General features: G+C 38.1%; 1 protein-coding gene across 3 annotated transcripts in view; it reads left to right on the top strand.

Annotated features, from left to right (window-relative positions):
- Positions 1 to 26,264, top strand: part of SMC5 (structural maintenance of chromosomes 5) — a 92,907-nt gene that overhangs the window by 31,990 nt on the left and 34,653 nt on the right. For all 3 annotated transcript variants that reach the window (XM_077907329.1, XM_077907321.1, XM_077907335.1), the window contains exons 9-11: positions 18,121 to 18,376; positions 20,121 to 20,275; positions 24,017 to 24,130. In XM_077907329.1, coding sequence (XP_077763455.1) covers positions 18,121 to 18,376; positions 20,121 to 20,275; positions 24,017 to 24,130 — 525 coding nt within the window. The remainder of the gene's footprint in view (positions 1 to 18,120; positions 18,377 to 20,120; positions 20,276 to 24,016; positions 24,131 to 26,264) is intronic.

Genomic DNA, 26,264 nt, shown 5'->3' with positions numbered 1-26,264 from the left:
CAGATAGATGCTCAACCACTGAACCACCCAGAAGCCCCGTGTGTGTGGTTTAAATGAAATTTTTATTATATGTTGTTTTCTCTGAGAGATCATTATGATTTTCCTCTGCATTCTCATTCAAGTATAAACTTTCTAGTCTGTAATTTCCCCAACAGTAGCAATCTCATGTTTACAAAGAAACAAATACACATGACTTTTTTTTTTGTTGTTAGTGCTTCTAAGTACAATGACCCAAGCAACAAGTAGTTTCTCTCTACCCAAAATTGAGCCAAGCAATATGATAGAAAAGGATATTAGAATGATCCTTATACTAAAAAAAAAAAAAAAAAAAAAAAAAAAAAAGGCAAGACAGACTTATTTGGGACAAAGCACTAAAATCAAGTAGAGAACCATAACAGTCACTTGCAACCTAATTCAATAAAAAATACAACAAAGAAGAGATCATAGAAGCATACTGTCAGTGTTGTGCCCAAGATTGCGAATCCGAGAAACCACCAAGGAGCCGACACCAATGCTCGAGCTTGGGTCCAAGTATACCCGGCACAGGGGAGCAGGGACTTGGACCTTTTGGGAGATTTTTGAGTAGTGATTCAATTTTATCACTAGTATTTGGTCTGTTTATGTTTTTTGTTTCTTCCTAATTCAGTTTTGGGAGATGCTATTTTCTAGGAATTTATCCATTTTTTCCTAGGTTGTCCCAATTTGTTGGATGATAATTTTTCATAGTATTTTCTCTTGTATTTCTATAATATCAGTTACTTCTTTTCCTTCATTTTGGATTGTATTTGAGTCCTCTCCCTTTTTTTCTTTGAGTTTGGCTAAAGGTTTATCAATTTTGTTTATCTTTTCAAAGAAACAGCTCTTGGTTTCTTTTACCTTTTTCTTTCAGTCTGTATTTCATTTATTTATGTTTTAATCTTTATTATTTCCTTCCTTTAGCAAGTTTTGGGCTTGCTTTGCTCCTTTTCCAGCTCCTATGAGTGTAAGGTTAGGTTTGAGATTTTCATTTGTGGGGATAGACCAGTATTTCTATAAAATTCCCTCTTAGAACTGCTTTTACTGTGTTCCAAAGATTTTGGCCCATTGTGTTTTCATTTTCATTTATCTCCATGAATTTTTTAATTTCCTCTTTAATTTCTTGGTTTTCCCATTCATTGTTAAAAACCATTATGTTTAGCCTGTGTGTTCTTTTCAGATTTCTCTTGTAATTGATTTCTAGTTTTATATCATTGTGGTCAGAGAAGGTGCTTGATATGATTTCAGTCTTCGTAAACTTGTTGAGACCTCTTTTGTGGCCTGATGTGATCTACTCTGGAGGATGTTCCATGTGCACTCGAGAAGAATGTGTCTTCTGTTTTTGGGATGTAATTTTTTTTTTTTTTTTTTTTTTTTAAGATTCTATGTATTTATTTGTGAGAGGCACAGGGAGAGTGGCCGAGACATAGGGAGAGGGAGAAGCAGGCTCCCTGCGGGGAGCCCGATGTGGGACTTGATCCCCAGACCCTGGGATCACGCCCTGAGCCGAAGGCAGACGCTCAACCACTGAGCTACCCAGGCATCCCAGGGGATGTAATATTTTGTGTATGTTTGTTAGATCCATTTGTAAATGATCCAGACCACTGTTTTTTGAATTTTTTTTTCTTTTGGTCTGAGTGATCTATCCATTGATGTAAGTGAGGTGTTAAAGTCTTCTATTATTCTATTGTCAAGTTCTCATTTTGTCTGTTAATATTTACTTTATGAATTTAGGTGCTCCTTTGTCGGGCACATCCATATTTACAATTGATATATCTAGTTGGACTGATCTCTTTATCATCATGTAGCGCTCTTCTTTGTCTCTAGCTTCAGTCTATTGTGTTGTTTATTTTGTCTTGTATATCTATTGCTATTCTTGCTTTTTTTTTTTTTTTTTTTTTTCCCCTGCTTCATTGCATGGAATATCCTTTTGGATTCCTTCACTTCAGTCTGTGTGTCTTGAGGTCTGAGGTGAGTCTCTTAAAGTCATCATATATACGGGTCTTGGTTTGTTTTTGGTTTTTAATCCATTTAATCATTCTAAGTCTTTTGATTAGAACATTTAATCCATTTACATTTGAAGTAATTATTGATGTGTACTTATTGCCATTTTGTTTTCTGGTTCTTTTTTGTAGTTCTTCTGTTCATTTTTTCTTCTCTTGCTCTCTTACCCAGCAGTTGAAAGCTTTCTTTAGTGTTATGCCTATATTCATTTCTGCATTATTTTTTATCTATTTTAGGTTTTTGATTTGTGGTTGCCACTGGGCTCATATATAACATCTTATGTGTGGAGCAAATCTCTATTAAGTTGCATAAGTTTGAACACATCCTAAAATAACTACTACATTTATACTTCCCCCTCCACATTTTATGTATGTGATGTCGTACTTTATATCTTTTTGTGTATCCCTTGACTAGATTTTGTAGGTATAATTTATTTTACTACTTCTCTGTTTTAAAAACTGGCTTTTATAAGTGACTGATCTACCTTTAATACCTGGTTACTTTTACCTTTGAGCTTTTTTTTCTTTTCATAATTTCCTTCTAGTTCTGGCTTCGTCTTTGCACTTAAAGAGCCTCCTTTAAATTTAGTGATGAACTCATTTAATTTGTTTGCCTGGGAAACACTTTATCTTGTATTCTAAATGATTTACCTTGTTGGCTAGAGTATTCTTGGTTGTGGGTCTTGTCTTTTCAGCACTTTGAATCTATCAGTGACACTCCCTTTAGGCCTGCAAAGTTTTTGCTGAAAAATCAGCTGATAGCCTTATGGAGTTTCTTTTAGTGTATAACTGTTGTCTTTTGCTCCTTTAAAAATTCTCCTCATAAAAATAAATTATGTATCTTGGTGTGGTCCTTGGGTTCATCTTGTTAGAGGCTCTCTCTGTGCCTTATAGACTGTTTCCTTCCCCAGATTAGGACATTTTTCAGCTAGTGTTTTTTTGTTTGTTTGTTTGTTTGTTTTTTTAAGTTTTCTGCCTCTTCTCTCTCTTCCCTTTCTGGAATCCCCATAATGTGAATGTTATGCTTGATGATGTCGCAGAGTTCCCTTAACCTGTTCTTATTTTTTATATTTTTTTCTTTTTGATATTCTGCTTGATTGCTCTCCATTACCCTATCTTCCAGATCATCTGTATCCTCTAATCTCCTGTTGATTCCCTTAGTATATTTATTTCTGTTATTAATTTCTTCTGCTCTGATTCTTATATTTTCTATCTCTGCTGAAGTTTTCATTGAGATCATCTATGCTTTTATGAAGTCCCAATTTCTCTATTTGAATCTTTATTAGGTATATTGCTTACTTCCATTTCATTTAGCTCTTTTCTGTGTTTTTTGTCTTGTTCTTTCATTTGGGACATATTACCCTCTCATTTTGTCTGACTCTATGTTTGTTTCTGTGTCGATCAGCTACATCTCCTAGTTATGAAAGTCCTGGTCTTTTGTGGAAGAGATTCTGTGGTATCCTGTAGTTCTTGCCCTCTCTGGTCTCCAGGGGTGTCCTCTGTGTGGGCTGCATATGTCCTGCTCTTGTGGCTGAGCCACTGTTGCCTTCAGCTTAGCTGACTGCAATGACCAAAATAGGTGCTGTGGGTGCACTAGGCAGGGTGTGGTCTCTGCTGTTGAGAGGCCTGTTTGAGGTTGCTTCAGGCTTGCTAGTGGGCAGGGCTGGCCATCTGACTAGGAGTCTGCAGTTATCCTCTCAAAGGGCATCTCTTGCTCCCTGCACAGCCACCAAGAGTCTGGGCTGCTGAACTATAGGTGTGCCAGTGTGTGAGGTTATCTTTCCCCCTCCCAGGGCAGGAGTCATTTTGAAGTGGTACTGGTTCCTTCTGGGGCTTCCTACAGGGTGTGGTGTGCCAGGAGCAGTGGTTTGGATGAGTAGGTCCTCAGGGGAATGCTTGGGTGGAGCACCTAATGCTAGCAGGATATAAGTGGGGTGGGGGTGGGGCATTAGCTCTGGCTTCTGCAAGTGTCTGGCTAAGCTGGTGGAGTAGAAGAGAAGTGGCATCTGCCAGCACCTTGGTTCCTGGAGAAGTCTCCTGAAGATCCCTGCCCATTCACACACTCTAAGATTAGTCAATAAATCCCTTCCCTTGTACCCCAGGTGCTTTTCAGACTGCTGCTTCTATGCTATGTCTTGTGCAGTTAATTTTTTGTTCTTTAAGGGCAGCTATGGAGTTTCTTATTGCCATCTGGCTCTTACAGATTTAAGTCTCGCTGATTTATCAAGGGCCATGTTACCGGGATTCATCTTCCCAGTGCAGGCCCTCACTGCCGGGATTGCCTGGTATGGGATATGATCCTCTCACTTCTGCATGCGTGGCTACAAATTCAGGGGTTCCCATAGCCGATCTTCAGGTTTGATATTTGCTACAATGATTCGCAGAACTCAGGAAAATATAATACTTGAGAATTGCCAGTTTATTACAAAGGATGCAACTCAGTAACACCCAAATGGAAGAGATGCTTAAGATGAGGTAAGGGGGGGTAGTGTTCAGAGCTTTCATTCCCTCTTCTAGGTGCATCACCCTTCCAGGATATTGACCTCTTCATCAAGCCAGAAGCTCCAGGACTTTATCATTTAGAATTTTTTTTATTGAAGATTCATTATGTAGGCATGGCTGATTAAATTATTGGCCATTGGTAAATGAACTCAGTCTCCAGTTCTTTTCCCCTCCTTGAGGTCAGGGAGTGGTGCTGAAAGCTCTAGCCCTCTAATCATGTGTTGATTCTTCTGGCAACCAGACTCCATTCATTCTGAAGTTATCTAGGGGCCCTTCCAAGAGTCATCTTACTAGCACAAAATCAGGCATGGTCAAAAGTGGTCCGTGCTTGGTATGAATTTCAAAAGATGCTCCTGTCACTCAGGAAATCCCAAGGGTTTTAAGAACTCCAAGCCAAGAACTAGGGACTAAGAAAATACATGTTTTTGTTTTTTTTTTTTTTTAATTAATAACATAACAGTTGTCTTTTAAATCTGATAAAAGAAAAAAGATACAAAGAGATTTTACTATTTTTTTTATTAACTCTGTAGCTACCTTTACTGATGCTCGCTCTTTCTTTATATAGATTTCAAGTTATTGCCTAGCATCCTTTCATTTTGGCATGAAAGAAGACTTTAGGATTTCTTGTAGGGTAGGTCTGCTAATGATGAATTTTCTAGTTCTTGTTTCTCTGGCAGTGTCTTTAGTTATCGAAGGACAGTTTTACTCGATAGGGAATTTTTTTCTTTTCTTCCCAGCATTTTGAATATGACATTCCATTGCCTTCTAACCTCCTTGGTTTCTTTTTTCTTTTCTTTCTTTTTTTTTTTTTTTTTTATAAGATTTTATTTATTCATGAGAGAGAGGGAGAGAGAGGCAGAAGGAGAAGCAGAAGCAGGCTCCATGCAGGGAGCCTGATATGGTACTTGATCCCAGGGCTCCAGGATCACGCCCTGGGCCGAAGGCAGATGCTAAACCACTGAGCCACCTTGGAATCCTGCCTCCTTGGTTTCTGATGAGGAGTCAGCTTTTATCTTGTTGGGGATCCCTTGTATGTGATAAGTTTTTTTTCTTGCTTTCAACAGTTAACTATGATGTCAATCATAGTTAATCATAGTTAATCAACATGACTCTTCTTAAATTTGTCCTATTGGAAAGTTGTTTTTATCTTCTGGGATGTGCAGATTAATATTTTAGATCAAAGTTGGGAAGTTTGGGGTTATTAATTTTCTCAGATATTGATTCTGCCTCTTTCTCATCTCTTCCCCTGAGACTCCTATTCTGTATAGTTTTATATACAGTGATATATTTGGATACACATTTTGTTCATTTTTTTTCCCCTTTCATTAGACTGGATAATCTCAAGTAACCAATATTCAAGTTTCCTTTGTTCTGTGTTCAAATCTGTTTAGCCTCACTAGTGAATCTTTTATTTTGGTTATTGTATTTTTCAACTCCATATTTCTAGTTGGCTCTTTTTTTATAATTTCTTCCTCTGTTGATATTCTCTATTCAATGAGACATTGTTCTCTCTTCCTTTCTTTTAGTTCTTTAGACATGGTTTGCTTTAGTTGAACATTTTTAAAATAGCTATTTTAAAGTCTCTACTTTGTAAGTCTATTTCTGAGCTTCCTCAGGGATATTTTTTACTGGCTTTTTTTTCCCCAGTGTATGACCCATACTTTGTTTTTGTTGAATGTGTTATAATTTTTGTTGAAAGTGGCCATGTAAGTAGCATGATGTGGCAATTTTGAAATTGGTTGTCCTTCCCTCCCCAGGCTTTTTGTGTAGTTACTTTCCTAACCAATTGTTTGAAATTTGTATTTTTTTTGTTGTATGTGACTACTGAAGTCTCTGCTTAGTTAGCATACTGGTCAGATAGTTCTTTAAATGACTACAATGGGGACATCTCCCGTCTTTGTTCAGGATCTCTTTATGCATGTTGGGTCACACCTTCACACAGCAGGGTAGTGTTTTTACTGTGCACCAAGGTTCAGTAAGTGGTCTCTGAATTGTTACAAACTTTGGTTAATAATCAGTGCTAGTTTACAGCTGTCTTTTGGGTTTCATTTCCTATTTGCACAAGGTGAAACATTCTTTGTGTGCACAGAGACTCTGTGATTGCTTCGGGCTCCTTCCAGTCTTGAGCATGTGTACAGTCCTAGGCAGGTACACTGTCTACTCATACATGTAGGCTTCTAGATTCCCAGGAGCTTCCCAGGTCTCCTACAGGTATCTCATTCTCCAGCTTTAAAAAATTTTTTGGTTGCTTACTGTTCTCCACAACTGTTATTCTCATGAAACAGCTGTGGTTTTAAATACTTGCCACTGATTGTTTTTGACAAATGCCTTCAGGGAAAAGGCTGCAAGCTGTAGAGTCTTAACAAATAAAGATAAGCCTTGTAAGTATTTCCAGCAAGCAGATCACAGAATAGCAGTTTTCTTAGAATGAGAACTAGAAACCTTTTTTTTTTTTTTTAACTAGAAACCTTTTTAACGTTGTTCTGACTTCTCCATTGGTCAGTAGGTTGCTGATTTCAGTGTGATTGTGGGCTGTTGATTTTCAGGGCTGCCCTGGAAATGGGGAAGGAAATAGGGTATGTTCAAAATCCCACAAAGCTTGCTGTTTTTACCTAGATTGACATTTTTCTTGAATAGTCTCCAGATTATTAGAAGCCATTGATTAAATTCCAGAGTTCCCAAAAGGTTAGTTTTGATAATTTGTGTTTTCATTGCTTTTATGGAAGAGAGGATTTTCAGAGTTTGACTTTGCCCTTCTTGATGACATCAAATATTTTCTATATCTATAGAAAAATGTTTCTGATATTTTAATAGGAATTGCATTAAATGTGTATTTGGGGAGAATTGAAATCTTTACTGCATTGAGTCTTCCAATCTTTGAACATGGTATGTCTCCATATATTTACATCTTATTTCTTTGGTGAGCATTTGGTAGTTTCCAGCACACATGTCCTCCGTGTTTTTTGCGAGATTACACCTAAGTATTCCTGCTTTCCCCCCTCTCTCTAAGAAGCAGAGACCTTGGGATTTTCTGCATAGGCAAGCATGTCATCTACAAATGAGGACAGCTTTATTTTTTCTTTTCTGATTTGAATGCCTTTTATTTCCTTTCTCGCCTTGCTGTACTGGCTATAATTTCCAGCACCATGTTGGATAAGAATGGCAACAGTGGACATTCTTATCTTGTTTCTGGTCTTAGGAGGAAAGCAGTTGAGTATGTTGTTAGCTGTAGGTTTTGTATATTTTGTTTTTAATCAAGTTTGGGAGGTTTCACTCTATTCCTGTGTTTCTGAGAGTATCATTGATTGTTGGATTTTGTTAAGTGCTTTTTTTCTTTTTTTGCATCTGTAGATATGATAGTGTCTGTGTTCATCTTTAGCATATTAATATGTTGCATTACCTTGACTGATTTTTTTTTTTTATATCATTGGATTCTGTTAATAGTCAAAAATTTTTTTCATGTCTATATATATTTGTGAGGGATATTGTTCTGTAGTTTTGTTTTTGTACTATCTGTTTCTGGTTTCAGAATACCAACTAGCTTTATAAAAAGAATTGGTAAGTATTCCGTTTTCAAAATTTTTTTGTTTTGGAAGAGATAGTGTAGAATTGATGTTAATTTTTCTTGAAGTATTCCAAATAATTCTCAAATGACACTGGGTATTTGAGATTTCTTCTTTGAGCACTTTTAAATTTTTTTTTTGAGCAGTTTTAAAATTATGAATTTTATAGAGAGCTATTCAGATAATCTGTATCATATGTAATGAGTTGGGGTAATGTTTTTTGAGGAATTGGTCCTTTGAGTCTAAGTTGTCAAATTGTATGCATAAAGTTTCTTACTATCCTTTTGTTGTCTGTAGTGATACAATGATATCCCTTTTGATTCCTGATATTGGTACTTTGTGTCTTCTCTTTTATTTTTTGGGTTGGGGGCAACTCTTTCTAGAGGCTTAATTTTTTTTTTGCTTTTTTCAAAGAACCAGCTCTTTGTTTCATAGATTTTCTGTTTTTCCCTTTTTAGCTTTATTAATGTCTGCTCATATCTTTATTTTCTTTTTTCTGCTTGATGTGGGTTTATTTTGCCCTTTTTCTGGGTTCTTGTGGTGGAATCTGATTATTGATTGGAGCCATTTTCTCCTTTTGTATGTATTTAATGCTGTAAAGTACATCTTTTCATCACTGCTTTAGCTATGTCCATGAAGTTTGATATGTTGTATTTTTATTTAATGTATTTTTTTCCTTTGAGACCACAGTTTTTCTGCTTACCTATTGATGGACATTAAGGTTATTTCTGGTTTGGGGCTATTCCCAGTAAAGCTGCTACGAGTGTTCCTGTATAAGTTTTTGTATATATATATGCTTTCATTTTTCTTTGATAATTTCCTAGGAGTAGAATATCATAGGTGTACATTTCACTTCTGAAGGATTGACAAGCTATTTTCCAAAATGGTTGTTAGTAATTTATTGTGATTGATAAAAGCTGACTTTTGAGTGGCTCGGAATTTTTATTTTTGTTTTAATTATTATTTTTTAATTTATTTTTTATTGGTGTTCAATTTACCAACATACATAATAACCCCCAGTGCCCGTCACCCATTCACTCCCACCCCTGCCCTCCTCCCCTTCTACCACCCCTAGTTTGTTTCCCAGAGTTAGCAGTCTTTACATTCTGTCTCCCTTTCTGATATTTCCCACACATTTCTTCTCCCTTCCCTTATATTCCCTTTCACTATTATTTATATTCCCCAAATGAATGAGAACATATAATGTTTGTCCTTCTCCGACTGACTTACTTCACTCAGCATAATACCCTCCAGTTCCATCCACGTTGAAGCAAATGGTGGGTATTTGTCATTTCTAATGGCTGAGTAATATTCCATTGTATACATAAACCACATCTTCTTTATCCACTCATCTTTCGATGGACACCGAGGCTCCTTCCACAGTTTGGCTATTGTGGCCATTGCTGCTATAAACATCGGGGTGCAGGTGTCCCTGCGTTTCATTGCATCTGTATCTTTGGGGTAGATCCCCAACAGTGCAATTGCTGGGTCGTAGGGCAGGTCTATTTTTAACTGTTTGAGGAACCTCCACACAGTTTTCCAGAGTGGCTGCACCAGTTCACATTCCCACCAACAGTGCAAAAGGGTTCCCTTTTCTCCACATCCTCTCCAACATTTGTGGTATCCTGCCTTGTTAATTTTCCCCATTCTCACTGGTGTGAGGTGCTATCTCATTGTGGTTTTGATTTGTATTTCCCTGATGGCAAGTGATGCAAAGCATTTTCTCATGTGCATGTTGGCCATGTCTATGTCTTCCTCTGTGAGATTTCTGTTCATGTCTTTTGCCCATTTCATGATTGGATTGTTTGTTTCTTTGGTGTTGAGTTTAATAAGTTCTTTATAGATCTTGGAAACTAGCCCTTTATCTGATACGTCATTTGCAAATATCTTCTCCCATTCTGTAGGTTGTCTTTGAGTTTTGTTGACTGTATCCTTTGCTGTGCAAAAGCTTCTTATCTTGATGAAGTCCCAATAGTTCATTTTTGCTTTTGTTTCTTTTGCCTTCGTGGATGTATCTTGCAAGAAGTTACTGTGGCCGAGTTCAAAAAGGGTGTTGCCTGTGTTCTCCTCTAGGATTTTGATGGAATCTTGTCTCACATTTAGATCTTTCATCCATTTTGAGTTTATCTTTGTGTATGGTGAAAGAGAGTGGTCTAGTTTCATTCTTCTGCCTGTGGATGTCCAATTTTCCCAGCACCATTTATTGAAGAGACTGTCTTTCTTCCAATGGATAGTCTTTCCTCCTTTATCGAATATTAGTTGACCATAAAGTTGAGGGTCCACTTCTGGGTTCTCTATTCTGTTCCATTGATCTATGTGTCTGTTTTTGTGCCAGTACCACACTGTCTTGATGACCACAGCTTTGTAGTACATCCTGAAATCTGGCATTGTGATGCCCCCAGATATGGTTTTCTTTTTTAAAATTCCCCTGGCTATTTGGGGTCTTTTCTGATTCCACACAAATCTTAAAATAATTTGTTCTAACTCTCTGAAGAAAGTCCATGGTATTTTAATAGGGATTGAATTAAATGTGTATATTGCCCTGGGTAACATTGACATTTTCACAGTATTAATTCTTCCAATCCATGAGCATGGAATATTTTTCCATCTCTTTGTGTCTTCCTCAATTTTTTTCAGAAGTGTTCTATAGTTTTTAGGGTATAGATCCTTTACCTCTTTGGTTAGCTTTATTCCTAGGTATCTTATACTTTTGGGTGCAATTGTAAATGGGATTGACTCCTTAATTTCTCTTTCTTCAGTCTCCTTGATAGTGTATAGAAATGCCACTGATTTCTGGGCATTGATTTTGTATCCTGCGACGCTACCAAATTGCTGTATGAGTTCTAGCAATCTTGGGGTGGAGACTATTGGGTTTTCTATGTAGAGTATCATGTCATCGGCAAGAGGGAGAGTTTGACTTCTTTGCCAATTTGAATGCCTTTAATGTCTTTTTGTTGTCTGATTGCTGAGGCTAGGACTTCCAGTACCATGTTGAATAGCAGTGGTGAGAGTGGACATCCTGTTCCTGATCTTAGGGGAAAGGCTCCCAGTGTTTCCCCATTGAGAATGATATTTGCTGTGGGCTTTTCGTAGATGGCTTTTAAGATGTTGAGGAATGTTCCCTCTATCCCTACACTCTGAAGAGTTTTGATCAGAAATGGATGCTGTATTTTGTCAAATGCTTTCTCTGCATCTAATGAGAGGATCATGTGGTTCTTGGTTTTTCTCTTGCTGATATGATGAATCACATTGATTGTTTACGGGTGTTGAACCAGCTGTGTCCCAGGGATAAATCCTACTTGGTCATGGCGAATAATTTTCTTAATGTATTGTTGGATCCTATTGGCCAGTATCTTGTTGAGAATTTTTGCATCCATGTTCATCAGGGATATTGGTCTGTAATTCTCCTTTTTGGTGGGGTCTTTGTCTGGTTTTGGAATTAAGGTGATGCTGGCCTCATAGAACGAATTTGGAAGTACTCCATCTCTTTCTATCTTTCCAAACAGCTTTAGGAGAATAGGTATGGTTTCTTCTTTAAACGTTTGATAGAATTCCCCTGGGAAGCCATCTGGCCCTGGACTTTTGTGTCTTGGGAGGTTTTCGATGACTGCTTCAATTTCCTCCCTGGTTATTGGCCTGTTCAGGTTTTCTATTTCTTCCTGTTCCAGTTTTGGTAGTTTGTGGCTTTCCAGGAATGCGTCCATTACTTCTACATTGCCTAATTTATTGGCGTATAGCTGTTCATAATATGTTTTTAAAATCGTTTGTATTTCCTTGGTGTTGGTAGTGATCTCTCCTTTCTCATTCATGATTTTATTAATTTGAGTCTTCTCTCTCTTCTTTTTAATAAGGCTGGCTAATGGTTTATCTATCTTATTAATTCTTTCAAAGAACCAACTCCTGGTTCTGTTGATCTGTTCCACAGTTCTTCTGGTCTCCATTTCGTTGAGTTCTGCTCGAATGTTTATTAACTCTCTTCTTCTCCTGGGTGTAGGATCTATTTGCTGTTTTTTCTCTAGCTCCTTTATGTGTAAGGTTAGCTTTTGTATTTGAGTTCTTTCCAGTTTTTGAATGGATGCTTGTATTGCGATGTATTTCCCCCTTAGGACTGCTTTTGCTGCATCCCAAAGATTTTGAACGGTTGGATCTTCATTCTCATTAGTTTCCATGAATCTTTTTAATTCTTCCTTAATTTCCTGGTTGACCCTCTCCTCTTTTAGCAGGATGGTCCTTAACCTCCACGTGTTTGAGGTCCTTCCAAACTTCTTGTTGTGATTTAGTTCTAATTTCAAGGCATTATGGTCTGAGAATATGCAGGGGACGATCCCAATCTTTTGGTATCGGTTCAGACCCAATTTGTGACCCAGTATGTGGTCTGTTCTGGAGAAAGTTCCATGTGCACTTGAGAAGAATGTGTATTCAGTAGAGTTTGGATGTAAAGTTCTGTAGATATCTGTGAAATCCATCTGGTCCAGTGTATCATTTAAAGCTCTCGTTTCTTTGGAGATGTTGTGTTTAGAAGACCTATCAAGTATAGAAAGCGAGATTGAAGTCACCAAGTAGAAGTGTATTATTATCTAAGTATTTCTTCACTTTGGTTATTAATTGATTGATATATTTGGCAGCTCCCACATTCGGGGTATATATATTGAGGATTGTTAAGTCCTCTTGTTGGATAGATCCTTTAACTATGATATAGTGTCCCTCTTCATCTCTCACTACAGTCTTCGGGGTAAATTTTAGTTTATCTGATATAAGGATGGCTACCCCTGCTCTCTTTTGAGGACCATTCTAATGGTAAATGGTTCTCCAACCTTTTATTTTCAGGCTGTAGGTGTCCTTCTGTCTAAAATGAGTCTCTTGTAGACAGCAAATAGATGGGTCCTGCTTTTTTATCCAGTCTGAAACCCTGCGCCTTTTGATGGGGTCATTAAGCCCGTTCATGTTCAGAGTTACTATTGAGAGATATGAGTTTAGTGTCATCATGATATCTATTCAGTCCTGTTTTTGTGGATTGTTCCACTGAACTTCTTCTTAAAGGGGAATTTTAAGAGTCCCCCTTAAAATTTCTTGCAGAGCTGGTTTGGAGGTCACATATTCTTTCAGTTCCTGCTGGTCTTGGAAGCTCTTTATCTCTCCTTCCATTTTGAATGAGAGCCTTGCTGGATAAAGTATCCTTGGTTGCATGTTCTTCTCGTTTAGGACCCTGAATATATCCTGCCAGCCCTTTCTGGCCTGCCAGGTCTCTGTGGAGAGGTCTGCTGTTACTCTAATACTCCTCCCCATAAAAGTCAGGGATTTCTTGTCTCTTGCTGCTTTAAGGATCTTCTCTTTATCTTTGGAATTTGCAAGCTTCACTATTAAATGTCGAGGTGTTGAACGGTTTTTATTGATGTTAGGGGGGGGATCTCTCTATTTCCTGGATCTGAATGCCTGTTTCCCTTCCCAGATTAGGAAAGTTTTCAGCTAGAATTTGTTCAAATACATATTCTGGCCCTCTGGCCCTTTCGGTGCCCTCGGGAACCCCAATTAAACGTAGGTTTTTCTTCCTCAGGCTGTCGTTTATTTCCCTTAATCTATCTTCATGCTCTTTTAATTGTTTGTCTCCTTTTTCCTCAGTTTCCCTCTTTGCCATCAACTTGTCTTCTATGTCACTCGTTCTTCCACCTCATTAACCCTTGTTGTTAGGACTTCTAGTTTGGATTGCATCTCATTCAATTGATTTTTAATTTCTTCCTGATTAGCTCTAAATTCTGCAGTCATGAAGTCTCTTGAGTCCTTTATGCTTTTTTCTAGAGCCACCAGTAGCTGTATAATAGTGCTTCTGAATTGGCTTTCTGACATTGAATTGTAATCCAGATTTTGTAACTCTGTGGGAGAGAGGACTGTTTCTGATTCTTTCTTTTGAGGTGAGGTTTTCCTTCTAGTCATTTTGCTCAGTGCAGAGTGGCCAAAAGCAAGTTGTATTGGGAAAAGGAGGAAAAGAGAGGAGAGAAAGAAGGAAAGAAAAGAGGAGAAAAAAAGGAAGAAAAAAAAGAAGAAAAAGAGAAAAAGAAAGGAAAAAAAGGGTGGGGGAAGGAAACAAATCAAAAAGCAAAACAAAACAAAAGAACCACGGGGGAGTATCTTCTGATTCTGTATACTTTAAGTCCCTTGACTTCCCCTGGAACTTGCCCGTCTAGCTGGTCTTCTGGGGGAGGGGCCTGTTGTGCTGATTTTCAGGTGTTAGCACTTGGGGGAGCTGCTCTGCCCCCTGACTGGTGCAGGGCTCAGTGGGGGTTGTTTACCCCGTGAGGCCCCAAGAGGAACAGCCCCAGTGGCGGGGCCAGCTCTGGAGCCCTGGATTCAGCCCCCGCAGTAGCTCCGGAGCTCTCCGTCTGCAGGGCCTGGAGGCTCCGGGGCGGGGCCGCTGATCTGCTCAGCTCAGGGCAGGAGCGTCCTCGCTGTCCTGGGCCCTCCCAGCCTCTGCCTGTCCCGGGGGAGGCCGGATCCCAGGCTGTGTCCCGGTGCCCTGTGCTTCGGAGCCTGCGCTGTTGGATTCAGGCTCCTGCTGCGCAGCCCCCTCCGCGGAGCCGCCGCCCGAGCCCCCCCCCCCCCCCCTCCCCGCGAGCTGCTCCTGGAACTGCGCAGCCCCCTCCGCACGGAGCCTCTTCCTCCGCCGGAGCCTCTTCCTCCGCCCGAGCCCCTCTGAGCTGCTCCCACCCCGTAGCCCCCACCGGGGAGCCGCCCCATGAGCCCCTCTGAGCTGCTCCGGGCCCGCCGTGCGGAGGACTCTCCTGGGGCGCAGGTGCTCTGTTACTGTCCCAGGGAACCCGAGGGCATCCCCGCCCTCCTGGGTCCTGCTCCAACTCCCCGCGAGCCCCTTTCCGCCCGGGAAGGTTGGTGCAGCTCCTGCTCCTCCGGGACGGGGCTCTCCTGTCCTGGGGACACTCGCCCCGACCTCAGCCCGGCTCCTCCCGGGGCCCCTCCCCCTTGGAGGCCTTTTGTTTCTTTATTTCTTTTCTCCCCGTCTTCCTACCTTGATAGAAGCGTGAACTCTTACTGTTGCATTCCACTGGTCTCTCTTTAATTCTCAGGCTGAATTCATAGATTTTCAGGATAATTTGAAAGTTTTCTAGGTAATTTGGTGGGGACAGGTGATTTGGGGACCCTACTCTTCCGCCATCTTGCCCTTCCCCCCGGTTCGGAATTTTTAAAAAATGGCCCTCACTGTTAGTGATTAGAGAAACACTGCTTGGAGTAGCCTTGGTTAGATTTAGGTCACTAAAAGGACTCTCCTTACGTTATACAAGATAAAATGGAGTGAGTACAGATGGAGACAGGGTGATGGATTTTAAAGCAGGAATAGTAAGTCCTTTGATCATAGTACTGATTTTATGCTATTAATGAAGTGTGAGGCAAAGTGATTAGCTGAGTGAGTAGAGGGCCTGTAGTAATAAAGGATTGAGGAAAGGAGGAGGCCAAGATGTGAACTCATTTTAGAATGAGCACACATTTGGTAGAGAATATAAGAGGTTTGTCTGGTAGTTTTTGAGTTCCTATTTAAGTTTTTGTGGCCATAAATTCAAAGTTAAGAAGTGTTTTTGTAGAGTTTCTTCAATTAGTTCAGCTGCTTGGATACAGATACATAGGAGGTATATAGTTAGATTCAATAAAGACTGCTTTCTTTCCTGGCTGATGTGACATAGGAATGGAGGAGGGTCCAGAGTCTTGTGCTGGGGTATAGAATTTCAGCAGGTTAAAAAGAAAAAAAAGAAATGAAGAGGGATGATGGATTGTGAAAAGATAGTGGAATCACTGGATTGCAGGACCCTCTGGAGTCCAAGAAAAATTTGAATACCACAGTAAGTAAGATGGAAGTAAAGGAGACTGAAAGAATAGGATTATAGAAATGGTTTTCAGGTATATGATTTTTGGTGTTTTATGTGATCTGAAGTATAAATAGTAGGAGAAGGTAGCTGAGGAGGGGTTTAGGAAAAGATGGTTGAAGTAGTCCAGGAGCTCAGAGGCCAAAGAGTTATTATATTGATTTTTCTGGACATATGTTGAAGCCCCAGAATCATGGGCATCATGATGGAGAGTAAAACAATGAGTGGCAGGCTAAAATCATCAATGAATAGAGTGAGGAAGGATTTTGAGGGACGTAGTTAGCACAGCAACAGAGGTAAAGCCTTATACCATGGTCTTCAAGGAAAATTAAGTGGGGGCTCAGTTAATAGAGGAAATAGTAAAGTAGGGATTAATGAGTTTAACTTCCTCCCCACCTCTTGGTTCTGAAGCTATTTGAAGGATTGTGGCAGGAAGTCACCGTGAGAGGACTTTAGGGAGAAGTGTCTTTCAGTAACAGCTAAGTGTCAGAACGAGAGAGAACACTCATGGAAATTGAAATGATGGGTTATCTAAGAGTTTGGACCTACAGTGTTTGAGCTAAAACCTGAGTAAAATGGGATTAGTCATGGAAGTTTCTTGGATGAGAGCTGCACATGAATTAGAATTCAGAAAAACTTAACCTATAAGGACAGGGACCATTGGGCTGCTTCCCAGTTGTCAGTAGCCCAGTGAGATTTGGTAGCTTGGTCTCTGTTTTGCTGGGAGTGCACAGGTTTTGTTTCCTGAATTTCTTGTCCTTTTTTCATGAAGCTAGACTTCCTCATGTGTTTGGTGATTCTTAATTCTACACCTTTTTATTCTCATTGCCTTGGACTTCAGGGTTTCCTGGTTGGATGCTGTGGCATCTTATCTCCTTCCTTCTTTTAGGTCCATTGAACATTGTTAATTTTCAGCCACAGATACATACCTTAATTTTAAAAATATTTCTGTCATTTGTATGTTTGGTATAGGAGAGGGGATTTTGGATATTTCAGTTCATTTTCTTGACACAAAGTTAAATTTTTAGAAAGGAAAAATTGATACCAACCCAAATGTCCAACAGTAAGGAATGATTGGACAAAGTGTGTTATATCTACTTGACATTACATAGATAACAAAATTTTGTTTTGCCTGCAACATGGGAGAAATGAGAAACTGCTCTTAATACATATTTAGTGATGCCATTTAGTAAAACATGTACATTCTATATGGAAAGATATAAGTAGGTATGAAAATATAAATGTTTAAGGGCAGTATAGATTTTTATTAAAAGTTTGTATTTTTCATGTTTTCTGTGATGAATTTGTTCCTACTTTTTTATAATGGGGAGGGAGAAAGGGAGTAGATAGGACCATTACAGAATTCTATTTTTGTAAAAATAGGGTTGTATACATGTGTATTTTTGCATGTGTATGCATGTGTGTCTTTAAGTCTTAATTCTTAGGTAGACCTTGTATGATCTTGATAAAAATCCACTGACCTCTATAATCTTGGTTTTTTAAAAATAATTTACTTTGAAAATGTCAACATATCTAAACATACATAGAGGATTAAAATCTTAAAATATTAATTTCAAGTATTAGTGAATAATTTTGTTAAAATAGTTTTGATGGGCGCCTGGATGACTCAGTCAGTTAAGTGTCTGCCTTCAGCTCAGCTCATGATTTCAGGGTTCTGGGATTGAGCCCCATATCAGGCTTTCTGCTCAGCGGGGAACCTGCTTCTCTCTATCTTCCCCTCTGCTCATGTTCTTTCACTTTCTCACTCTTTCTCTCAGGAGTGATGTATGTAATCTTTGTCATCTCTACCATGTAAATGCTATTTTAATTGTGGTCTTCTGGTGTATAGTATGAATTTATTTACTGTCAGTATTTAGAAATCTGCGAATTGGCTTTATACATATTTTGTTTGTCGAGCAAATATTTTATAAGTGCTAATTATATGCTAAGCACTGTGTTCGGTACTTAGGATATATTATGAACAAATAAAACAAAGGTAACAAGTGTTCTGATAGGAGTAACACTATAATCACAGCAGAATACCTTTTAGTGAGGGGAAACACCCATGTTCTTAGGTTGTTTGTATTTTAGATACTGTACGTACTATAAAAACCTTACAAAGCAAGAGAAAAAACAATCTCCCGTACCATTCTATCTTTGTTTTATCAGATTGAGGAACTTCAGCAGGCATTAACGGTAAAACAGAATGAAGAACACGACCGACAAAGGAGGATAAGTAACACTCGGAAGATGATAGAAGATTTGCAGAATGAACTGAAGACTACAGAAAACTGTGAGAATCTTCAGCCCCAGATCGATGCCATTACAAATGATTTGAGACGAGTTCAAGATGAAAAGGCATTATGTGAAGGCGAGGTGATTGATAAGCGAGGAGAGAAGGAAAGCCTAGAGAAGGAGAGAAAGAGTAAGTTTATGAAACTTAGAGTGAAGAGGTGTTTATAAAATGGAGATCTATTTCTGTTGATGGGCTTTCTTCTTCCCGTGGTACCATGTCTTTAGCATCTCAAATCCCTTTGTTGAGGAAGCTCAGCTTGGTTTTCCAAGTTAACACCTTTAATCACCTATAGGTAGTATATACCATGCTTTGGCACTGGCTAACAATTGCTGTGTTAGATTATTATAGTTGATTTAATTCTCTAAAAATGCTTTCCTTTATTTTCTTCACAAAGTCACTCACTGTTATTTATCAGATCAAATTTAAGCTCTTCATTTGTCTTCAGAATCTTCTATCATGGGACGCCTGGGTGGTTCAGCAGTTGAGCGCCTGCCTTTGGCCCAGGGCATGGTCCTGGAGTCTTAGGATTGAGTCCAACATTGGGCTCCTTGCGCGGAGCTTGCTTCTCTCTCTCTGTCTCTACCCAGCCCCTTCCCCCTGCCCCCATCTCTCCTGAATAAATAAGTAAAATCTTTAAAAACAAAAAATCTCTTCCATTAGCTTTTGCCTCTTGAAACCTGTCCAATTTCATCTTTGCTTTTCTTTCCTATGGACCATCAAAACAGTTGTCGGTATTGCTAGAATGCACACTTTGTAAGCTAAAAATACTTCAGACGTTCTGAGACCTCTAATTTGTACTCATTTTTATATTTTCAAGGCTGAAAACATTTTTTTGAGAACCATTTCAAATTTTATATGATCTGTTTATGGGTTAATTCTAAAAGCTAGAAATATTATTACAGCAGTGTATGTAACTTGTTCACAGCAGAGCCAGGTAGTGCATTATGATCTGATTTCCTTTCATTGATAGCTTTCTTCAAATGTTTTAATTTACTTTAAAAATTTTTTTTAAAAGATTTTAATTATGTATTCATGAGAGACACAGAGAAAGACAGAGGCAGAGACACAGGTAGAGGGAGAAGCAGACTCCACGAAGGGAGCCTGACATGGGACTCGATCCCGGGTCTCCAGGATCACACCCTGGGTTGAAGGCAGCGCTAAACCGCTGAGCCACCGAGGCTGCCCTAATTTACCTTTAAAAAAAAAAAAAATTTGCTTTAGCATTTCCTTAAAAAGAAAAAAATGATTAGGCATTCGTTCTCTTGAGTTTTAGAGCCTTGCCCCTCCCCCTCCTTCCATCTAAATGGATTGTTTTCAAAGCCACTTATGTGGCTGTCATCTGGGATTTGTCAAGATCCTTTTCTGCATTGGATAAAGCTATTCCCGAATTCCATGGGGTTTGTTATATTAATGTTTTCATACATAATTTGTTTTTCTTACATTACTCCCTTATACATCTTTGGGTAACCTCCTAAGGAGAGCTGTTTGGGGAATAATTTCAGAGTCTCTGCATCCCTCAAAATACCTTGTTTCATAGTTTTGTGGTATATATGACTCTAGGTTGAAAATAATTTTTCGCTCAGAATTTTGACGGCCTATTGCAGCTGCCTCATGTTAGGAAATGTAGTGTTTTCTTACTGGTTTTTATGTGACCTGCTTGCTTACTTTTGTAACTTAAAGATCATATTTTCTCTCAAATGTTTGGAAATTTGGTAACCATTTTTTTTGTCCAGGGTGTTGCTTTCTCACTGTGGGGGGTAGTTGCTGAGGGTGTTGCTAACTTTCAGATCTAAGACACCCTTTTATATTACCAGTGAATTATGTCACTGATTAAAATTTTCAGAGAAATAATAATTTTGTCTTCCTTTTTTAGGTGTAGGTGATAATATTGTACGGTTTGACAATCTTATGAATCAGAAGGAAGATAAGTTGAGACAAAGATACCGTGATACATATGATGCTGTTTTGTGGCTGAGAAATAACCGGGACAAATTTAAGCAAAGAGTATGTGAGCCTATAATGCTCACGGTAAGAAATTTTGTTCATCTTGGTAGCATCTGTTAGTTTTATTATTGTAGTTGTCATGGTTTTTTGTTGTTTTAAGAATTCTTAGTGTTATCAAAACCCTGGTTTTCCATGATCAAACTTGTGGCTCTTGGTATGCTGCTGAATCCGTACCTGATTTTTGACCAATAAATCTTTGAGCTTTGTCTAGAAAGATTATGAAACTGTTAGCTTATCGACCAAGAATCATGTATAAAATGAGTTTGCTTAGCTAGTTCCTTCTGGCAGTTGTTATTCTTAGGTTATAGCAGGCAAGAGATTAAATGCTGCCCACAAGCTAAGAACTGCTATAAATAACTGTGTTGATTGGAGGAATTAACAGAAGATAGAGGAGAAAATCACCTACAAATAATAGAGCATTCCAAGGATTCTGAGAATGCAACCAGCAGTCTCTTGACCTTATAAACCTTTGATAGATGGCTCTTTTTGATAATGAGTCATTAAGAATAGCTGTATTTAATAAATCAGCTGTATTTAATAAATAATCTGTATTTAATAAATCATTTAATGAAATGTGGCCATGGAATGGCTAGGGTGATTTCCATCTAAAATATTTTAAGTAATAACTTTGGCCATGGAAAGAGAAAATAAAGTAAAAACCACATTCCTTGGAAATGATATATTTCGGTATAATATAAACCTAAAACTTACGAAGAAATGACTTAAGGATCGTTCTTGGTGGGTTTTTTTTTTTTTTTTTTTTTTTTTTTTTTTTTAAGAAAAGAATGTACTATAGAGCCTTGCAGGATTCGTGAAAACTTCTATTTTCTGTAATTCATGTTTGTATTATTCTTTATTTAAGATCATTTCATGTAGTTGTCTTTTTTATATCTTAGATTATATTAGCAAAATTAATATGCATAATACTGTATTCTCTTCTTGCTCAGGTATGTATTAGTAGAGTATTTTTGCCAGATCAAGAAGGGAATATCTATTTTGGATGCAGACATTATTGTTTTGATTAATCTGGTAAGGACTGAAAGAAAATATAAGAAAATATTTTGATCCTTAACATAATAAATTATAATGCAAGTAATTGTCAACAGATTTTAATTAAAATGTCAACCTCAAAATTTTAATTCACAGCTTAAGTGAATTTGCCATCTTTTTTTCATTTGATCTCCTAATAGTAGCTTGTCACCGAGAGGGATTACTAACTGGTGTATATTTACATTCAAATTGCATTTGAATCTTTGAGATAAAAAGATATATACTCTTGCTTTTTTATCCTTTCTGGGGTAACCCTTTACCTTTCCTACCTTCTTCCAACTATGTTTCCTCATCCCCCACCCCCTTCCCTACCCTGATGCACACATACTTAACTAACCTTTCAATAGCTAGTTGAAATGTCACCCATGTAGGCAAGTTAGCAATCTATAAACTTAAAATTTTAGCCATATGACTTGGCAACTAGCAATCCATTTCCATGAGTTATGTCTAACCATTCCAATATACAATGAGAGAAGTGTACAGAGATGTGTTTATGGTTCTGCTCCTCACAGCAGTGTTCATAACAGCACAATGATAGTGGAGTGCAAAGAACAGAATTTCCAAATATATTGATTAGTTATATAAAGTATTCTACATTCATTGGATGGAATACTATGCAGCCATTAAAAATGTCACTCTAGGTCTTAGTTAATATAAGAGGATATTTATGACCTATTAATGAACTATACAATAGGTTATCGGATAGGGTGTATAGAAAGATTTGTGTTAAAAAACTGAACCATGCATGCCATCAATTGCCCGATCACCTTGGAGTGCTGCATCTCCTCTGTCCGCCTCTCTCTGTCTTTGCTGTGTTGTGAAGAAGTGACCTTGAACTTTGCCAAATATTTTCTTTACCAGTCTCACAAGGAAGAGCATGTTAAGTAGCTGATGAAGCTGCAGAACCAGCAAAGTGGTGAAATCTTCCTTCCTTCAAGATGTCAGGAAGCCAGACTGAGTGCAATGCAATTTGCATATTATGGGGGGTGGGGTGGGGTGGGGAATAACTCAGTTACTACTGGAAGTGCACAAAGTGGGCAGGGACAGGAATGACCTCCTACTCTTGAGGCTTTTTTCAGATTCATTATCTAAATGAGCAGGTGAAATTCTTCGAAGAGTTGAATGACCATGTAACCAACTTACATGAGATTGAGACCCCAGAAAAGTCTTTTTGAAAAAGGAGAGTGATAATGAGAGCTCAGTCTTGGCTGCCTTATCCACAACTATTTTAAAAAGGTGACTTCCTGCAGTCACGTTACTCTTTCTATAAGTTGTAGCTAACACTCACTTAACATTTTCTTTAATTTGTACCACTGCTTCTAATGAAAGTACCAAATTTGGTACCAAAATGAAATTGTGAAATGAGAGAAGCTAAATTTCTATAGTGTTTAATGTCCAGGTATTTTATGTTTTGTTTGCTTGTGTATCTGTTCCCAGTTTTTGTGCTGATGTTTTGTGGTGGTGGTTTTTTTTAAATAGAGAGTAGTAGTTGCTGATATTTATGTGATAAGCATTGTACTAATTTTTTTTTAAAGATCTTATTTATTCATGAGAGACAACACACAGAGAGAGAGAGAGAGAGGCAGAGACACAGGCAGAGGGAGAGGCAGGCTCCCCGCGGAGAGCCTTGATGTGGGACTGGATCCCAGGACTCTGGGATCATGCCTTGAGCCAAAGGCAGATGCTCAACCGCTGAGCCACCCAGGCGTCCCTGTACTAAATTTCTTTGTGCTCTCTTAATCCACATTTATTCCTGAGATACTATTTTACTGTACCCATTTTGGAAAAGAATTAAAACTGAGAGAGTTAAGTGGTACGTGATTTGAAGCAACATCTGTCCAACCCCAGAGTTTTAGCTCTAAACTAATATGTTGTATTTTATATATATGGTACATAAATACCTTCCTTCTCTTTCATAAATCTTTATTTTTTCAAGAAAGCTGATTTCCATGTGCTGAAGGTAAATCCATCTCCCCCCTCCCCGCCAAAATTCCATAAGACAGTACTTTATAGACACCTCTGTTATAGAACTCTATTGTTCTCTACTTTTCAGCATACTTATCTGCAAAGAGTCTTAAAACAACCTGTCTTCACTTATCTTAGTGTTTTTCCCATAGCATTGAGCCTCACATGCAGAAAGTGCCTGGTTTGTTAATACTTAAAAAGGTAAATCCTAAAGCTTATGCTTTAGTGGTACAAGCCTAGGATTTCTCTTGAAAGCACTGTTAAAATTAATTCATACCAAGTGTCTTTTCATTAGTTTCTTAAAGTTTTGTTTGTGTTTTTGTACTGATTGTTATTGCCAGGTATAGTATGACTTCCTCTTGAAGATTAATAAACATTTCTCATCTATCCCCAAACTTTTAATATTTTTGTCCTTAGATTACAGTCTAAGCCTATTTCAGATATTTTCAATGAGTTGACTAGAAGGGACTGTAGTTATTTTTTTAGCTAGAATCAAAATTAATATGCATTAGGTACTTATTCAAGTCTTGGCTTTTGTTTTACTATGTATTGTTAGATGTTTCTGGGTGCTAAATTTAGTAGAGGTTTTAAAGTGTTGAGTCTTCATACCAAAATCTTTTCCCCCCCTCAAGTATTTTTTTTTCCCCCTCAAGTATTAAATTTAATTTGACTAAACAAATCAAAGTAAAATTATGTCCTAGTAATCAGTTTGAATTTCATGAGAATTAACTTATATTTTCTTTTTTTTAGATCAATATGAAGGATAATAAAAATGCCAAGTATATTGAAAATCATATTTCATCAAATGACTTGAGAGCTTTTGTATTTGAGAGTCAAGAAGATATGGAGATTTTCCTCAAAGAGGCAAGTAATCAACATACTTTGACTCACCTAGTGCTTATTTTCTGTCCGTAAGTTTTTAAGTTCAAACTAAAGCAAAAAATAGCAACTAATTATACCAGCAGTAACTCTTGTGTAAAATCATTCAATTTTGCAAATTTCTTTTTTATATATGTCATTATTGGGGAATGAATTTGTTTTGCAAGAAAAGAAACAGCTCATAATTACATCTGTAACATGTTTTGAAGTTATTTGGAGTTAGTAAGAATAATTCATACTGTTTTAAGAGGGAAAAAACATAATGATGGGCCGTTGGTCTTAAAGAAAAGCCAAGTTCATTCCAATACATTTCCTGATAGGGAGCATGGGAATCAGTATGTTGTTGCTTTTATATAAAACCTCTTCAGAAAGAATGAGAATTCTATATCTGGCTACAAAAACACCACAGAGAATCTAAGCCACTAAAAGGCAATGTGGCTTAGTAGTTTGGAGCATAGACTCTATAGATAGGCTGCCAAGATTTGAATTCTGGCTTTGCTACTAAATTGGGCAAGTTTCCTAAATGTTTTGTGCCATAATTTCTTTATCTGTAAAATGTAGATATATTATCTACTTCAAAAGGTGGTTGTAAGGATTAAATCTCTTAATAAGTAAAAAAAAGTATACAGAACAGTGCTTGTTTGCAATTATTTTTATTGTATGTGATTATCTATAAAATATATATTGTTAGCTGTTGTTACTATCAGTAAGATTTCTTTCCTTTTGCATATGCCACCTTCTTTTAAAAGCCCTAAAGAGGGGGATCCCTGGGTGGCGCAGCGGTTTAGCACCTGCCTTTGGCCCAGGGCGCGATCCTGGAGACCCGGGATCGAGTCCCACGTCGGGCTCCCGGTGCGTGGAGCCTGCTTCTCCCTCTGCCTGTGTCTCTGCCTCTCTCTCTCTCTGTGTGTGTGGCTATCAGAAATAAAAAATTTAAAAAAAAATAAAAATAAAAGCCCTAAAGATTAGGTTTAGATTTTGCTTTAAATCTTTGCTAACAAGTGTAAATGAGGACAGGACCCTGAATCACCTCAAGTGGGGTCCTCTGTTTCTGTGGTACACTAGTGATTGGAAAGAATCCCTACTTTTTTTGGCTTTTACCATATTGCCCTCCTTCTGGTTTGGGAGTTGGCAGGAAATGTTGAATATATGGTAATTGCATAAAGTTGCATGTATAAAATTACAGAATGGACTCCAGAAAGTTAGACATTTGTGTAGTTTAGGATTATTTAAGCTTAGCCAATGAGTTTTTGGTCTGAAGAAGTAGGTTACTTGCATTACAAGTCTGATAAATGGCATGTTGCGAAGGGCATTCAGTCAGGTGCAGTTAGATGTTTTCTGTTGGAAATGGTCTGCTTAGCCTACACTGGGTACCTTTTTTTTTTTAAGTAAAAAACTCATGCTGCTTCTGTGCTAGAGATTTGAATCCTATATGGATAATGTGACAGGAGATCCTGAAATTTTGACCTTTTTGTGTGTGTGCTAAGTAACTTTCCATAGCTTCAGGACCAAAACTACTTCCCACATGTCTGACTGTTCATTTTACATTGTGAAATTTATTGTATATAACTGCCTCCTGTAATATCTACTATAGAATACCATTAGCATCTTATCGTGTAAGAAGTATTGTGTCTGCTATACAGTTACCATAGATGAAGTTGCCTTCTGTTCCTAGTTTGCTGAGAATTTATCATATTTTTCCGCATCTTCTGGAATGATCGTTTGGCTTTTGTACTCTATTCTGTGGACATAAATTAGATTTTTTTTAAAGATTATTTGTTTATTCATGAGAGAGAGAGAGGGAGAGAGAGAGAGAGAGGGAGAGAGAGAGAGGCAGGCTCCCTGTTGGGGAGGGGACTTAATTTCAGGACCCTGGAATCACGACTTGAGCCAAAGGCAGATGCTCAACCACTGAGCCACCCAGGTGCCCTAGATTGGTTTCTGAAATATATCAATCTCGCATTTCTCTGAGAAACTCTACTTGGTTATGTGTGCTGTTTACATATTGCTGTATTCTGTGTAGTAATATTTTGTAAAGGACTTCTGCATATGTATTAATGAGGGATAGTGTTTTTTGTCAGGTTTTGGTATCAAGATTATGCTGGAATCATAAAATGAT

This window comes from Canis aureus, chromosome 1, assembly GCF_053574225.1.
Source record: "Canis aureus isolate CA01 chromosome 1, VMU_Caureus_v.1.0, whole genome shotgun sequence".
In the NCBI taxonomy this organism is placed as follows: Eukaryota; Metazoa; Chordata; class Mammalia; order Carnivora; family Canidae; genus Canis; species Canis aureus.
This window is presented reverse-complemented; position numbering and strand designations above follow the sequence as displayed.